The sequence below is a fragment of the Vicia villosa genome, linkage group LG7 (genome assembly GCF_029867415.1).
Source record: "Vicia villosa cultivar HV-30 ecotype Madison, WI linkage group LG7, Vvil1.0, whole genome shotgun sequence".
Lineage (NCBI taxonomy): Eukaryota > Viridiplantae > Streptophyta > Magnoliopsida > Fabales > Fabaceae > Vicia > Vicia villosa.
The window spans coordinates 99,742,368-99,760,616 of record NC_081186.1 but is presented as its reverse complement, the minus strand read 5'-3'; the positions used below and the strand labels follow the sequence as shown (position 1 = coordinate 99,760,616).

The 18,249-nt window shown below is 32.5% G+C and overlaps 2 protein-coding genes across 2 annotated transcripts; both read left to right on the top strand.

The window, feature by feature from the left end:
• The first annotated feature begins 276 nt into the window (after positions 1 to 276).
• Positions 277 to 1,457, top strand: LOC131618007 (FCS-Like Zinc finger 3-like). The gene is made up of 2 exons (XM_058889278.1): positions 277 to 491; positions 783 to 1,457. Exons 1-2 carry the CDS (start codon positions 331 to 333, stop codon positions 946 to 948), a joined length of 327 nt encoding a protein of 108 aa, XP_058745261.1. The 5' UTR covers positions 277 to 330; the 3' UTR covers positions 949 to 1,457.
• Positions 1,458 to 5,911: 4,454 nt separating this feature from the next.
• Positions 5,912 to 7,555, top strand: LOC131618006 (F-box/FBD/LRR-repeat protein At1g78750-like). Its single transcript, XM_058889277.1, has 3 exons — positions 5,912 to 6,451; positions 6,550 to 6,995; positions 7,224 to 7,555. Exons 1-3 carry the CDS (start codon positions 5,979 to 5,981, stop codon positions 7,241 to 7,243), a joined length of 939 nt encoding a protein of 312 aa, XP_058745260.1. The 5' UTR covers positions 5,912 to 5,978; the 3' UTR covers positions 7,244 to 7,555.
• Positions 7,556 to 18,249: the final 10,694 nt, after the last annotated feature.

The window sequence follows — 18,249 nt, the reverse complement described above, 5'->3', positions numbered from 1 at the left end:
GAAATTATTTTTTACTTAAAATATTTCTTTGAAATTTTCTTGAATGTGGAAAATAGGGCTAATGATTTGTGAATAGTTTTACTATATATATAGTATTTTTTTTTGTTTGGTTTCAAGCTTTATTATATTGTTTTTATATTATATACTCCTTCCTCCAAGTATAATATTTTTATTATTAATATACCATATACTAATATATTGTATACTATACTATGTGCTCTACTCTATACCGTCCATTTTGTGTGAACCTTTCCTTATTTAATTCCCCATTTTCCTTCATTTCTTCTCCCTGCTTTTTCCAACTCATTCTCTCTCTCAACTCACCCATCTATGGCTTCTAACTATTCTTTCTCTTCTTCAATTATTTCTCCAAAATCTAGCATGTTTTATTATGGTGGAAGTGAAGATTTCTATGATCAACCTCAGTTCCTTCAAGCATGTTCTCTTTGTAGAAAACATCTTGGCCAAAACAAAGACATCTTTATGTACAGGTAAATTACTTCCTCAATTTTCAATTATAATTCATCTTTTAGTCATAACCCATATGAAAATTCTACTTTTTATTCATAAAAGTTTAGTTTTTTATACTTAATTAACTTTCATTTGGGTCGTAGAAAGTATAATTATTTTATACAATGATCCATTGAATAATTCAAATCCAGTAAAAAAATTAAAATGATTATTTGGATGGTTGAGATTTATTTTTAATTATTTAAGAATTTGTAACTTATTGTTGAGATTCATGTGATATTGAATGGATTTTTGGAATTGTGAATTTGCAGAGGGAACACACCATTTTGTAGCAAAGAGTGCAGACAAGAACAGATGGAGATTGATGAGTCCATAGAAAAAGGCTGGAAAATTTCTTCAAAAAGAAGTGTTAGAAATTCAGAAAAAAATTCTACAAAAAATAATACTGTAAGAGCTGGCACAGTAGCAGTGGCCTAATTCACAAGACGGTGGTAAAAAAATAATCCAAAGTTTAGGGAAAAAATGTTGAAGTTGAAAACTAAGAGTACTTCATTTACATCATGAAGATTCAAATAAAAAAGAATTTGCTGAAGAGGAAGTTGATGATGAAAAGATTGTTGTTGAGATTGAGATGGATAATAAGAGGTTGAATTCCTCTTTAAGGGATGTGATGTGAAAATTTTGAAGTGGTTGAAAAAGGAAGTGATGAAAGTGAAGAGTTAGAAAGCATAGTCGATTAGTTATAAATAATTAATGCAAAAGAAAAGCGAAAGTGGTGTCAGAAAATCCTAACTCAACCGGCAGAAATCAATATTACTAGATTGAACGTAAGAGGGAAAAGAAAAAAAGATATTGTATGCGACTGAATCAAACAAGTGTTTGTAGGGAGCATATCCAGTTTTCTTTCTTGTACTCTTTATATATTTCAATTATTAGTTATTTTGTACTTGTTTTGATTGAAAAGTGAGTTTTTCAAATTTTGTGTATCTGACTATCTGTCACCAAAACAGGAACAACATGAAAATTAAACAAAGTAAAACATTTCTGCGGATTTTGCTGGGGAGTTCTATTCTTAAGAAAAATTAAACTACGCGTGGGTAATTCTGCAGAAAAATTTTCAACGGATTTTGCGGCAAATTTTATTTTGTATTTTATTTTGACAATTTTTCAACATATCCAATGCATCTCTCACGTATCACCGAGTTGACCATTTTGTCCTCTTGCTTCCGTACATGCATCTCCGGAAGCATCTTTTTTATTGTTTAACGTTGTTATGTTCCGTAGATGCACATACGGAAGTCTTCCGCATGTGCATCTACGGAATCAGCCCAAACCTAGTAAACCAGAACAGAGGCATTTTTAATCATAAAAGACATTGCATTGATTCATTGATTAATCAATATTACAACGAAAATTTCAAACAGAAAATTAAAAAAACTAAGAGATCTAAGAAATTACAACGGTTAAAACAATGACATCTAATCCATGCATCATTTGAATGCAATACATGTCGAATTTCACTTCATCCCACCAACGTTCCGTTTTTCCGGTCTCAAACGAGGTCCTTGTTCTAAGCCTCTGGATCCTTTTGATTTCTTCTCCGGGTTTGTACCCCCCTCCAAAAAAGACATGATAGTCCTCTTGAGTTGGTCGAAGTAATGGATATTCCAAAACTTCACCGGCACGGGGGATTTGACGGGAGAGAAAATGACATGCCCTTTCCTTATGCGGTATTCCGATTTAGGATCGGGACGCTTCATTGATCTTCAGTGACATCCATCTGGCCTAATGCGAAACATTTTTGTGTTTGTATTCAGGGTTTGTGCTTGTGTGTAATGCAAACCTAGAAACCCCAAATTTATAGAAGCCTTTGGAGAATATGGACCACACAATGGCTGTCACAGAATGTTTCGTAAATATATCCACAGAAGGGTCATAGATTTCTCTGTTCCGTAGATGCATCTACGGTAGAGACCCTTAATTTTCAATGTAACATCCTTCCGTAGATGCATCTACGGCAAAGACCTATAATTTTCATTGTAATACCCTTCCGTGGATGCATCTACGAAAGTTTCCCTGCTATTTTTTTAGCAGAACAGAAAGCAGCAGTAGGCAGCAATTTTGGTAACAAATTTAGGATACAAACATACATAGGAACAAAACGTAAACAATTTGAAACACATAGACACAAACACACATACACAAAAAAGGATTATATTGCAATTTTATAGAGTGCATATATTACACTTTGAAACTAGATAAATACATGAAAAGAACTGTTGCCGGCTAAATCTATTGGTGGTTCCAATTTTGACTTTTTCGCATTCGATATTTTATCGATATTCTTCAATCTTTCGAATTCATGCATCCTATCAACAAATACATGTGGTCACGTTTCGGCAAGTTCGGTATGATGAAGATTCCATCCTGGTGACGTAGGTGGTATGGCATCCCGGTTTCAAGTAAACTTGTACAAAATGACGTGATTTGGGGAGTCATCCAACACATTAATACGATCAATTAGATTTGTAGGAGGTGCGGAGCGGAGCGGAAAAAAGGTTTACGAAAAACCATAACGCGTCAAGTCAATGCATTACCGATCAATTGAGAATAAAGGATGTTATCCTTAACTCGATGCTCCAAAATCGTAATGCTCCGACTGAACGAGGTTTGTATTTCGTTGTGTTGGTTCAAAATCATGTGATTTATGGTGTCTTATGCTTTACACAAATCACCCTTGCTATTACACAACCAATTTTTCAAAGTAGCATGTGCCGACTCAACTCTATTGGTGGTTGTATATCCAAGGTGTCGGACCTTATCATTCCATGCACAAACAAACTTCTCCTTCACTTTGTCAAAATGGTGCTTTCAATGTATTTCAATAAATCGAGATATTTTTCACATATTTTCCGAAATTGCAATAAGGCATCGGCATATAATTCTTTTGTCGAAGAACTTGCAATACGAACTCATGCATCCATTATTTGGTCAACAATCACTTCGGGCTTCACCGCTTTCCCACCTTCGGTCACTACTTGTATTGTCCCCACAACGGGTTTAACCTTACTTCTCACATTACATGATATGTGATATCGACAAAGTAATGCATAGGAAGAAGGAAATACCTTTGCAACCGCATTCATGAAAGCGGGGTCGTGGTCCGTAACAATCGCCTTAGGCATCTTGACTTGTTTTTTCAAAAGTTAGTGACACGCCTCTAAGGCCCACCTAAAATTATCCTCTTTTTCACACTCCAAAAAAGCAAAACCAACGGCAAATGTCTACTCGGTGGATGTAACACCTACCATCTCGAATAATAGGAGTCGATATTTGTTGCTCTTGTAGGTAGAATCGAGAAGGAGTACTGTCGAGAAAGATGTAACGCCTCTTTTTCACGAACTATTGACAATTCCTCAATCGTTCTCTTCTCATGAACATCCAAAATTGACAACAACATAAACAATTCAACTCCATCTTGCATGCACTATCATTCATAATCACGTTAAGAGATGATAATTAAGTGAGTCCCCCTTACCTTAGCCAAATTCTTGATCTTGGTCTCTTCCTCTTCTGTTCCTCTTTACGTTCCTCAACTCTTCTCTTCAACTTCTCCTTTTTCACGTTCCTACTCTTTTTTCCTTATTTCCTTTATTTTATGAAAACATAAAATAATTAGTAATGAGCTTACTCACTTAGCACCCCACACTACTAATCTCACCATCCGACCCAATGACTCTTAATCCATAATTCTTCAATAATCCCAATTTAAAATACTGATATTAATTTAATTTAAAAATTAAATAAAATAAATAAATCAGAATTTATGGGGTGTTACACCATGTAGCCAACTCTAAGGCCACATACCCTTACATTCGTCTCATATTACTTATTTATCCACTTACTAATTAATTAAATACACACATTACACACATATAATTCAAATTAAATAATTAAATAAATACAGGGCGTTACAACTCTCCCCCACTTAAGAGATTCTTATCCTAAAAAATTACATGGTGGAAACAAATCCGGATACGCTTCTCGCATCTGAATTTTCAATTCCCAAGTTGCATTCTCACCAGCAGCTCTGTCCCAAACAACCTTCTCCTGAAAGCCCTTTGGTGTGTACTGCAGATAAGTAGTCGTTTGAATTATGTATTGACATGCTTTGTATGGATCATGTGTGATGTTATGAGAATGGATCATGTTGTAATGTCATGAGAATTGGTGGTTATGCACACCTAGTGATTGATGAGAGCAATCACATTATTGTACTGAGCATAATCACGGATTCGGAAATAACCCTTGATCGTGCACGCCAAAATTGAGATACTTATGTAGAGTATAATTGGGGATGTGGCGCTAATGATTTGTTTCTCAACTGGGTTTTAGTCCCAACCATGGCGGACATTGGGAAGGGTGGATATCTAAGTGGGTTCGAGTCCCATACAGTAAAAGATACTCAAAGTGTGTTTGAGTCCCATATAAGATTCCGACGTCACTTAGGGCATTATACAATAAAGAGAACTAATTTTGATTGCTTGAGTTATTTGTATGAGAACAAATTGTCATATTGCATTTAAGTAACATCTAAGCAATCTAAACCAATTTTACTCAAATAGTGATTTGAATAAACAATCTATACGTGGTTCAATCAATTTATAATTGACCTACCAATTATCAAGATTAATATTATTTAATACTAAGCAACACACTTTTTGAATGACTTCATGATGCAACTTACACAAATATTTAAGCAACGAGAAAGCTACATAAATCTACTCCAATAATAAAAATGTTAAGTTTTGAAACTTATAAATCCTAGTGTGTATTAAACAATCTCCATCCGGAGATACTCTTATGTTCAAAATAAAATAAAATAATATATATATTTTTTTGAAACAAATAAAATAATATATAAAGAATGAAAGATTGAAAAAATACAAACTATAAGTCAAAATTTGTGATTAATTGATATAACCAAAATTTAAATAAAATAAAATAAAATTTTAGTTCTAATTTAAAATCAAATCAAATTATAATTTAAGATCAAATCCTTGAATATATTTTAACAAATAAAATATTTAAGTTAATCTAAATATAAATAAAATAATTTTATGTTGCTCCAAAAGAAAATCTAGGATCCGTTTGTTTTATAAAAACAGTTTATTTTTAATTTTCAAAAAAAAATTTAAAATATTAAATATTTTTCTAAACAGTTTTTTTTTATAAATTAAAACATTAAATTTGATATCTAGTAAAATAATTATACATTCAACTAAATCAGATTTTAATTTTTAAAATATTAATATAATATGATAAATATAAATCTTAGTTGTATTTTTAATCCAAAAAAAAGTTGAAATAAAGGGATGGTGAGGAGGAAATAAAAACTAAATATATAGGCTGTAGAGATTATATAGCCCTTTCTCACACACACAAATAACATATCTAAATAGTTCTTCTAGGGTTTGAGTTTGGCCCTTTGCAGAGTCCAAACCACGATGGCAGAAGAGTCGAAATCCAAACAAGGAAAACCAAAGGGAGACAGGATGAGTAGTCTATCAGATACTTTGTTGATCCGCATCCTATCATTCCTGCCAAGCAAAACATCTGTTCAAACAAGCATCCTCTCCCCCAGGTGGCGCAACCTCTGGAAGCATCTCTCAGTTCTCAATTTATCCGACGAAGACTTTATCCAATTCAATTCCGAACCATTCAAAAACTTCAGAAGATTTTTCTATTTTGTTAACTCCATTATCTTTGTCCTCAAGCTCTCTCAAGTTCAGAATGTGCGCCTCTCGTGTACTAAATCGTTCACCGGCGACACGATGTGCAGAGCCTCATTTAACGCTTGGATGATATCCGTCATTGGACCCAGCATCAAAGAACTCGACCTCACTCTCTTCACTTTAGACGGTTATTGCTGTCGGCTTCCCGTTAACCTCTCCGTCTGTACTAATCTCGTCTCCCTCAGGCAAGCAACCACATTCAATTCTTTTTTGAAATTCATAATATGATTATCCTAACTAACTAACTAACTAACTAACACTGTTCTTCTTAACTCAATAATAGTCTCAAAGGTGCATTGTGTTTTGAGTTGTCAGATGCCAAGTCTTCTAGCTTACCATCACTAAAGAAGTTGCGACTTGACATCAGTCCTCCTATCAATGAGCCTTCTCTCAGTGTCTTCTACCGCAGCATCTCTCCTATGACTGTGGCTTCCCTCAATGACTTCTTCCACGCCTGTCCTTGTCTGGAAACTCTGGATCTTTACTTTTCTCTTGAGGATTACGATAGAATTTGTGTTCCAGCTCTTTGCCTGCCATTTTCTTTGAAGAGGTTGAAAATCGTTGTTAATAATTCCGACAAAACTCAAGTGCTTCTTCTTGACAACCTCAGCATTAGTGATGCTGGTAAGTTGCAAAAAGCATCTCTCTATGCCTCAAATGCTTCGCCCTCCACTCTAAGCAAGCTACTCCACGCCCTATCTGGAATAAAACATATAAACATCAACAAAGGTACGCCAATTGTTCCCCACTCTTTCAATTCACACCATTCTCCTAACATTACGCTAACAGTAATTATTTCATATATCAAAAACAAGAATTTGAAGTTATGATTGTTGGAGGATTAACATTGTTTACTTGGGTAATTAATCTGCACTATGATTGATCATGATTAACTTATGTATCCTATTACTGCCATGATTGATCATGATTAACTTATGTATCCTATTACTGCCGCAGGATTAACTTTGTTTACTTGAGGAATTAATGTGCACTGTGATGGATTGGGATTAACTTTCTTGTGTAAGATACAACCTCATATTTATGAGTTTGATCTTCTAGACAATCTAGTCAGCCAAACATTTCATGTCGTTTTACAAACATATATATTTTTGGTTTTGTTTAATTAATATGCATTTCTAATTTAGTTTGGTTTTGATTTTATAGTATTTTAAACAACTTATGGTTGGTTTTGGGAATTTTTCCTATGCAATGGTTGACGGACTCTAAAATTTCACTAGATTTATCTGTGATGTAAATTAATTAATAATTGAACAACTTATGTTTTAGAATGTAAGGGCTTTACATTCATTCTTTATTTTGGTCCAGTATTTCTTCAACAATTCTATTTCCATTTGTTCTTAGTTTTTGTGTATTGTCAATGATTCTTCCATGTCAAAAGATGCATGGAAAAAAAACTATTTGGATAGGAGGAAGACAGTGAATTATGGGAAAAAATGCTTATGGTGAATGGCATGCAAAATAAATTTGACAAGTTTTGTATATTATCCTTCCTTTTGTCTAATGTGTCATATTATCCTAGTGCCAATGAAGGATAACAAGATTTACCTTGAAATTTAAAGAAATTACTTGACTTTATTTACATTGAACTGCTCTGTCATAAACTAAAGCTACTATAACTGTATTAAGCTTGTTAAACACAGTTCCCTTGTTGTGTCTATGTGATATTTAATCATAACCTATTTTAGTTACTAGCCTTTTTTCTCTTCTTGGACTAAAAATGTTTTAACTTATATGGATGGTATATGGTCTCAAAATCTATGTTGGTCGAAGAACTCTAAATCCTCAAATATGTGAATCCATGGTCGAATGTAAACCCTAAATTCCCTCGTTGAAGATCTCTAGCTCTAAATCTCATTTTGTTTTACTATTTGGACCCAAAATCTAAGTTCTTCTGAGTCCCATCACCTCATCTTTGTCGGTGTTTTGTTGTTGCAAACTAGAGCATGATTTCTTCATAAGTCAAGCATCTCTTGGGAACCCTGGCGTCGTGCCTCTTGTCTTCTCCATCTTCCCAATTCAACTCAGGTATTCATATATGTCCATTGTATTTTAGGCCGTTTACTTGCTTTTTCATTCGACTTGCTTGTTCATGTTGCTTGTTCTTGTTGATCATTATGGGATTAGGCTAGAATTTCCGTTCTTACTTTAGAACTTTGTGCTTTGAATTCATGACGAGTTGGTTGCAACTACATATAATCTCGAGTCTTTGAAATAAATGATTTGGGCACAACTCTATTAACAAGTTTTTAAAACCTCCATAATTCATACACCTTTTATGTGTGGAGTCAGACGTCCAACAATAACTTTAATTAATCATAAATATTTTACGGTGGTGATTGACAAGGCTTGTTCTTCCTCAAACATCAACCTTGTGGCTACTTTAAAGAAGGTGCAAAAATATTGTATCAACTTCAGCCATAATGTCTCTGATAACATCTTCCCATGGAAAAAACACAGACGCAAGACTTAGGGGAATTCAAATTTATATAAGAGTTGGTTTAATTTTCCATGATCATCTAAAACAACAACTATAGAGAGACTATAGTCACACTCTCTTCTAGGGTAAAATACATTATTTCTAAAGTAGAACTTTCAACTATCCTCAAGAAACTAAGGTGTATCATCCTTTAGAATATAATGTATGAAAATATCTCGTATGAAAAACATGGGTGACCTGGGTATCTGATAAAAATTTTAATATTCAATTTGTTTTTTTAACCTTGTATATCTAAAAGAAAATAACTACTCAAATCGATGACAAAAGAATATAAATAAATCATGTCTCTAAGCTTCAACTAGGTTCTCTTAACTTGGACTATTATTCATTAGCAAGGAGAATCTTTTTTTTTCCATTTTCCAGTTTAACAAATTTTTTAACTATTACTATGATACATAACGTGGCACATAGGAAATGATGAAATGATAAATTAATTAACACATCATTGTGATATATCAATGTTAAGATTTGATTTAGTGTCAGTGTATAAATTCTAAGCCTTTACGTTAAAGAGTTACATGAAGTGGGAAAAATAATGTAAGAATTTTTCTCTGGTTGGTATGTCTCATAAGACACAACTTGCATGTGAGGCCTATAATCTAGATATTAATATAAGTTTTTTTATATTCTTATTCATGAAATTTTGACATGCATAGACTTTTTTATTTAGACTAAATTATAATTTTGGTCCCCAAAATATTTTGGTGTTTTCACGGTTTTAGTTCCTCTATTTTATTATTAAACACTTTTGATCCCTCATTTCCATTTTGACTGCATAAAACGCTTATGTGACACATTTTAAAATCTGTAGCTCATCCCAAATGAGGATGGAGGATCAAAAGTGAGGATGGGGAACCAAAAAACATATTTTAAAATGTGACACATAAGTGTTTTTTGTATGCAAAGTGGAGATGAGGGATCAAAAGTGTTTAAAAACAAAATAAAGAGACTAAAATCATGAAAACACATAAATAGGGGAATCAAAACCGTAATTTAGCCTTTGATTTAATATACAAGTCCAATAGATTATGGGTTTAACAAATACAACATGGACTTAGTAAAGAGATTTTAGCTAATTTTGTACGGAGAAAAACAAACGTTATAACTTATCTCTTTGTTTGAGCGAATACTTTTTTTACTCAAACCAAATTATCTCATATTATTACCAATTAAATTTATAATTCACTACTATGAAAATCTCATTTTCACAACGGTCGGAAAAGGGGTACCATCAGTGGCGGATCTAGAAACTTTGAGTTGCGGGGGCAAAATCTGGCTATACCAGCCGCTTTGCACCATAAATTATAGTACGAAAAACTACAATTTCAAACGATATTTACCATTGTAATGAATCCAAAAATTGTAATGTATATCCATCCTAGCGGTTATGGTGCACCGATATTTCATAACGCTGGTCTATAAGATAATTAAAAAAAATAAAAAATTTAAATTTAAAATTATATAGCATAATATATTTTAAAATGAGTAGTGCTATTTAGTATGAAGAATTTTGGAGAAGAAATGCAAGAATGAATATGTGTCACTATTTTAGTGGGGAATTTTAAATTAATTTTAACTTTAACTTCCTTTTTAATAGAGATCATGGGGTTGTGGTGATAATGGATGGTTGAGATTTATTCTTGCATTTCTTGTTTTTCAATTTTCTTACTAATAAGCATTTTCCTTTTAAAATATAATGTTTTTTAATCCATATACATACTTAAAGTAAATAGAGTTATAAAAATTAGAAGAATAAATAACAAAAATGTGTACCATTTAAAATTATCATCACTTGTAATTTGACATATTTATTTTCTTAAAAATTTAATTTATGATGATAACAGTTATTTACTTTCAATGTAAAGGAAAGATATAAGTTATTAGACTTTTCAATGTATTATTTCTTTTCTTTTGTGGGGGCAAGAGCCCCCTTCTCAGTACACATAGATCCGCCACTGGGTACCATCACGCTGGTCATACCATTATTAAGTAGGGTGTGGTTGTGAGTTTGTTGTTTCTATTAAAGTCCAAAAACCGTTATTGAAAAGCAAGACGCACCACACTTATCAGAACGGTTATACTTATAAATGTTGTGATACTTACACACAAATATTGAATTTGAAACCCATAAGCACAAATGATGTAAATCATAAATAACCTTTATCACAATTATAATATATAACTGTTGTGAAAAGTGCCCAGAGTTTATTATATAATATGCAGATTGCTTGTTTTTCATACACCTCACTAAATAAATACAAGCTTTCAAATTGATGAAGAATATAATATGAAAATTAAGTTAGTCTTAAAAATCAACTTAAATAAATAATTGTTTTCTGATTGCATGTGTCTCATCGTGCATTTCATGCTCTTATATATATAGTTTATTAGTCTAACTCCTTAGATACATCGTTGTCTTCGATTAGTCAAATTTCTTGTAGTTAATGAAACTTAACTATAATCGAAGACAATGATGCATCTGACGAATCATGTCATTATACCATAATTAAGAACATCACATGATGAGACACATGTAATCCAAAAACAATGGTTTGTTTAAGTTGGTTTTCAAATACTATTTAATTTTTATATTATAGTATATATAATATATGTCAATTTAAATGAATGTATTTTAATTGAGGTGTATGGAAAACAAATAATTTACATATTATATAATAAATTCAAACAACATCATTTAACAGAACCAGATGTTATAAATTTGTGAGCAATAAAAAATTTATATTATAAATTTCCAAGACGCACCTTTTATTGAAACTAATTGTGGAACATGAATCAAATTTGAAGTTCATATAGTTAATGAAGTAATGAAGAAGAAATATAAGGAGGAAGAAGCTTACACAACAACTTCATACTTCTTATATTTCTTCTCATTGTATTTCAAACTAGATGAAGTTTGTTGCCGCTGTTGTTTCTTCATTAACTAAAACGTGTTGTTCTTGTTGAGTCCTACAATAACCATGAAAGTTATCAATATGTGAAAATGCAAACTTATTTGTCAACATAGTACGAAAAACATCTTGTTTGTGAAGCTATGAAGAAGAAGTACAAGGTGGATGAATTTTCCACCATAACTTCATGCTTCTTGTACTTTTTTCCGTAGCTACACAAATAATATGTACCATAGCCAAACTATGGTCGTTGTTAAGGGAGTGAAGACGAATTTAAAGAAATGAGAACAATTAATCAACAAAAATAACATGCAACAAACGAGATAATGTGGAACTATCTAACAATAAGATGTAAGAAGAAGAATACCTTAACGTATGAAGCACAAGATTCACGGCTAATGGCGAAGAAGAAGAAAAAATGGGTGTTAGGGTTTCACTGTGAAGGAAATAGAGCTACGGTCAATAAGTGAGAGTTCATTAGCTTATATATGGGTAAATTCTTCACAACGGTTATCTATCAACCATATTGATAAGTATTTATTTATTATAAATATATCACAACGGTGAAACGTATCAACCGTAGTCATATTCCTTTAACTTTTTTATATAAGAATGAAACGGCGCGCCTTAACATTAAAGGAATAATATATACGGTGGCGTTGAGGTTTGAACACATGAAAGTTTGATGATTTTACCACAATTGATTGTTTAACCGTTGTTATATACAATTAACTTTTAATTTAAAAAAATTAATATGGTAGCGCCTTATTTTAAAGATGTCACCATGGTGTAGTGAAGAACTATGGTGACCATAACATTATTGTTTATATGTTTTTTTAGTAGTTTTATAGTAGTGACATCATAAGGAGCATAATAGATAGGCGTTCTTGCCAAAACATGAGCATTATCATTAGCTCGTTGTCTAATAAAAACAACCTTAAAATTGTTGTGTCTTTTTACAATATCTTTATGATCATCAATAATATAGTAATATTCTGACGAATTATATATCATATGGTAAATATCTAGCTCGAAAATAACATTTGTAAGACCTGTTGTCACAATCCATTGTAACGCAATATACACACCTCAAATTTCTCGTATTTTAGAGTGGAAAACTTATGACTTAATAATTTTATTTTATATTTTTAATTTTATAAATTGTATTTTATGAGTAGTATTTCTTACTATATGTTCTTTAATAAAGTTATGAAGTGATTTTAATTATAAAAAATATACATTCATTTTTTTAGGAAAAAAATAAACATAGAAAAAAGGAGGAGCACAATAACAAGATAAAATCTTAACGTGAAAATTTTAAAATCAGAGAACAAATCACAGTCATTGTCAGATGACAACTAGAGAATAAAACTATCTAAAAATTATTAGAACACATAGTTTATCGTCAATCACTCCAAGACCACAATACACTCATACTCCAAATCAAATATATAACTACCTCTCACAATACTCTAACACAAGAGTATAAGACAAAATATAAAAAGTCAAATGCAAGGTTAAAGTGTTTTTGTGTGGTGTAATTTGTAATGAAGAATTTGAATCCATTATATAGCAATGGACATCCTCTTCTTTTACAAATCTAAACAATGTGTGATTTCTTCAACATGTATATTTTCAATGGATATCAATAATCTCTACATTGATTAAGAATAATACACCAACTTTCATGATGTTCATTAATAAGCATAGTTTAAAAGTATTATCGTATTCTACCATAAAGAGTATAGTTTAAAGTTTCAAGAATTTTTATATTATTTTCACCGACAATCATAATTTAAAAACTATCACACTCTATCAAAATAAAAGTATACTTTACTTTAAAATAAAACACATCATAGATTTTTTACATGTTGAAAATCAGGTTGAAAACTAATAGTGTAACTTCAATGTTGGCATTAGGGGTGTTCAAAACCAAATCGACCTGATACAAAACCGCAAAAACCCGCATTTGATTCGGATGAGTTTGGGCCATCATTTAACAAAACCGCACGGTTTGGTTCGGTTTGCGGTTTGTAATTTACAAACCGAACCAAACCATATTACGTTACAACCAACATTCACTTAACCCACATCCAACCCAAATTCAAACTTATTAGGCCTTAGCCTTACGATTACGAATAATTTTCCCTTCCTCACACTAAAGGTTTTAGTTCAAGTCTTCTCAAATTTCACCTAGCGGTATCGCGCCTTTTCCCCATCTTCTTTTCCAAGAACATATCGCCTTCTTCTGGAGTCTCTCATCTCATCTCTTAAGTTTTTTCTTTTTCATCTTATTATTTTTATTTAACTGCAATATATTTCAATTACGATTTTAAAGCTCTTCCTATTCTCTAATTTCTCCTCTATTTTGCTCTTTTGTTTTCATCTTCTCTAATCTTCCACTCCTTTTTTTTTCTATTTCATTATAATGTTTTTGATATTGGTTTATGTTACTAGTTTATGTTTTTTATTCCACTTTTATCTAATTTTATCTTTGCATATTAAATGGAAAGTTATTGTCCAAATATGATGAGTTTTTTTATTTGATAAATGCATAAGTGATTAAATATAAAGTTATGTTGTCATCTATATGTATATTTATGACTCAATAATTTTTTTTTTTAAATTGAACCAACCGAACCAACCAAAACCATATTTATTTGGTTTTGTTTGGTTTGGTTTGATTTTATTTCTAAAAGCAAATTGAATCAAACCGAACCACACTTTTTTTTCTCTTGCAGTTCGGATGATTTTTTACGAAAAAATGCTCAAACCGCACTGCGAACAACCCTAATTGACATGAGTTTCTTCAACCACCAACATAATCTCACAACATATTACATTGAAGCTCGTGTTCTAATCCTCTAGCAACAACTCATCCTTTTTCATGAAATTTGAAACGTCACAAGACTCTTCTCAATTTATAGAAAGATAACATCATCTTCCAAAGCAAAGGATGTTAGCGCAACAATTGGGGGAGGGTCGAGTTCAGAAGCATTATTAATTCTGGGACATTTCACTTGAGCTACACACCTTGGTGGAAGACACGCTATTTCTCCACCTAAAACCTTAAGGTGATAGGTGAGTGAGTTCTCTCACTTATATATGTTCAACTCACCACAGGAATTTCTAATGTGGAACTATTATTCACACTCACATTTGCATTATTCTCAACAAAGGAAACATAGCTAGCATTTAGGTCAAAATATCAAGAAAATAGTTGTGATTAGACTAAAATTCTCGTCATCATCACTACAAATAATTTACTTACCATGAATTATGACAACTATAACATAGACTTTAAAAATGTGTTAAACTAAAGTTCGTTTTTTTAGATTATTTAACACTAGTATTCATAATATACCATTTTTTTCATTTGTTAAAGCCTTTTCATTAAATATGTATAAAAATATTTTTTATTTTATGATAGGAGGTGCAATTAGATATTTTAATTAGTAATATAATGTTAGTTGTTATTTTATTTTGAATGTTTGGTTGAATTGGGCTTTTAGTAGTGTTTGGGCTTTTATATTATTATTATCCATTAAGAATGTTATATAATGTAGTCTCATAGAGACATTGAGAATCAATCAAAGAAATCAAAGTTATTTTTATCTATATTTTCTTAGTTTATTTTAATGTCTTTATCTTTTATTCTTGAAACCCTAATTCCATATTCTTGGTAGGGAAAATCTTCCTATCAATTGGTGCTTTCATTTCGATCTCATTCTCCCAAATTATATGGCTATTCCATTGTTCTATGGGGAAGAATATGGAGAAGAAGATGCATACTGGTGGATTCTTTGTGTTGAGAAGATTTTCAAAGAGCAAAGAACAAGAGAAAAACTAAAAATTGTAAAAGCTATCACATCATTTCGAGGCCGTGCTCTTCAATGGTGGATATGGAGATCTCAATATAAACCACTGACTAATTGGGATTCATTCACTACCGTGTTTCTCTATCATTTTAAACCTGAATGGAGAGAAATTTTGCCAATAGAAGATGAGGAGGAGCAGCCAGATCAGGAATCGATGAAATCTATAGATGAAACTTCTTTTCATGAAGAATTTGTTGTCGAACAAGTTCCTGCAATTAATGGTGACCTAACAGATTTGAATCTTTCCCCCACTGTTAAGCACAAAGAAACTTATTTCTCTTTTTCCAAAGCATCTACACCTTGTGGTGAAATTAGGTATTCTGTATCTGAAACAATTCCTATGGCTAAACATTTTTCCAAATGCATGGATTTTCACGACATTGCTCATTTCATGATTCCGCCGAAACCACCAGATCCAGCTAAAAGCTTAGCGATAAAGCCAATATCCAAAACCCTAATTCAGCATCGTCCATTTCCTTCCCCAAAAATGGCAGCCGCAAGACCCCTTAATGATTTTTTTGTCGAACATGTTTCAGAACAACTCTCTTTTCCTCTTAACAATACAATCTTAGATTTCAAAATGGAAGTGGATCTGAAACACAACAATGATGAAGATGATATGGATCTAGATTCACAAACTCGCGTCTTTGATTCTGCGTTTCTACACAAAATTGTTAGCACAATGGGTAACACAGGAAAGACTTCTTCAATACTGACCATGGGGTTTCGTCTTTTTTATACAACCAAGGGTGAAAGGGGCAAGCCAAAGGCCCCCAAATCTATTTCAAGATCCTCAAAGTCCAGACTTCAATTTCCCGTCGGTAGAATTGCAAGGTTCTTGAAGGCTGGAAAGTATGCTGAACATGTTGGTGTCGGCGCTCCCGTCTACCTCTCCGCCGTCCTCAAATATCTCGCTGCTGAGGTTTTGGAAGTGGCTGAGAATGCTGCGACAGACAACAAGAAGAACCGTATTGTTCCAAGGCACATCCAGCTTGCTGTTAGGAACGATGTGGAACCCAGGAAGCTATTGGGAGCTGTAACCATCGCTAATAGTAGTGTTTTGCCAAATATTCACCTCTCCATTGATCAAACTCTAACCACCGCTCCCTTTCCAGAACCACTAGATTTAAACATTTTGTTATCAACTGCTAATATATATGACCTTAATGCACCCTGGTTACAATCACCAGCCTCAACGCCATCGATGCTGCAATTGCTGTCGAAACCACCTGATCAAAGTGTTGCTACAGATCCAAATCGTGCAACCGTTGAGGGAAATTTAGAAGAATCACCAAATCTGTGTAGAACACAATTGGAGCAACCAAATTTGTGTGAAACCCAACTTCCAGTATTCGCAGAGGAGTCGGATTCAGAGTTGAAGTCATGTTCCACTTCTCCATCACCTTCGAAGACATCCTATTTCAACTCGTATGCGACTGCCGAGAAGTTATGCTTGTTTCTCACATATTCAACAAGATCCAGCATTGTGTTGGATGCTTTAATCCCTAACACCGAGCCATATGACCCAGGACCACCCAAATCTCTACTCACAGCGACAACCATGATTTCCGCAAGAAACTCTCTTGGTCAAAAAAAGATTAAATCTGGTAAGAAACAAAGTGGAGTTATGAATGCAGTGGAGAAGATGTGTTTGTTGGTTAATTATTTCCCTTCTAAAAGACCAATAGGCAAAGTGGTGGTTGTTTTTGAGAGGTCTCCACGTAAAAAGTGTATTGTTGGTCATCTTAATGTGAAACAGTTGATTTTTTTCCGGGCCATAAACAAGAAAGATGCAAGAAAGAATAAGAATTTGGTGTCTGAGCATGAATATATCCATCCAAAGTTTCCAAACACAATGCTTCTTGTTAGAGATTTACCCGAGAGCATTATTGGAAGGCTGAATAGTGGTGATGCAGAAATTGAAATGAATTTGGTAGCTGTACAAATTGATGTTGGTTGGAGCTTTAGGTTACTCAAAATGAAATTGAAGCTTGAAGAGGTTGAAAGGTTGCTAGCAGAATCAACAAAATTGGTTAAAACTGCCTATATGATTGTTCAGTTTAAGCAATGGGATCCAGGGGTAATTTTAGAACCTTGAGGACAAGGTTCAATATGAACCGGGCGGCAATGATAGGAGGTGCAATTAGATATTTTAATTAGTAATATAATGTTAGTTGTTATTTTATTTTGAATGTTTGGTTGAATTGGGCTTTTAGTAGTGTTTGGGCTTTTATATTATTATTATCCATTAAGAATGTTATATAATGTAGTCTCATAGAGACATTGAGAATCAATCAAAGAAATCAAAGTTATTTTTATCTATATTTTCTTAGTTTATTTTAATGTCTTTATCTTTTATTCTTGAAACCCTAATTCCATATTCTTGGTAGGGAAAATCTTCCTATCATTTTACTTGAAATTCGAAAATTTAATTATATAATTAACATCGCTATAAAATTATTATTAAAATGATGAAATATGTCAATGTAGGAAGGAGAAGTATAATTGTTATTTTTGCATAATAATGTATTCAATTATCATAAAATACATATAACATTTGCTCAAAGTTTCTCATTTACAATATCATCATCAAATATAGTAATAATAGTAGTAGTATAAGTTAACGAAGATGATGTAACTTGACCAGAGATATTGTATTTTCTTCTTTTAGTGTTATA

What these genes read in the sequence shown, in the direction of transcription:
- LOC131618007 (XM_058889278.1), top strand. Translation starts at nt 331, where the DNA reads ATGGCTTCTAACTATTCTTTCTCTTCTTCAATTATTTCTCCAAAATCT. An exon ending in AAAGACATCTTTATGTACAG is followed by an intron (nt 492 to 782) that starts GTAAATTACTTC and finishes GTGAATTTGCAG; the next exon opens with AGGGAACACACCATTTTGTA.
- LOC131618006 (XM_058889277.1), top strand. Translation starts at nt 5,979, where the DNA reads ATGGCAGAAGAGTCGAAATCCAAACAAGGAAAACCAAAGGGAGACAGG. An exon ending in ACTAATCTCGTCTCCCTCAG is followed by an intron (nt 6,452 to 6,549) that starts GCAAGCAACCAC and finishes ACTCAATAATAG; the next exon opens with TCTCAAAGGTGCATTGTGTT. An exon ending in ACATATAAACATCAACAAAG is followed by an intron (nt 6,996 to 7,223) that starts GTACGCCAATTG and finishes TTACTGCCGCAG; the next exon opens with GATTAACTTTGTTTACTTGA.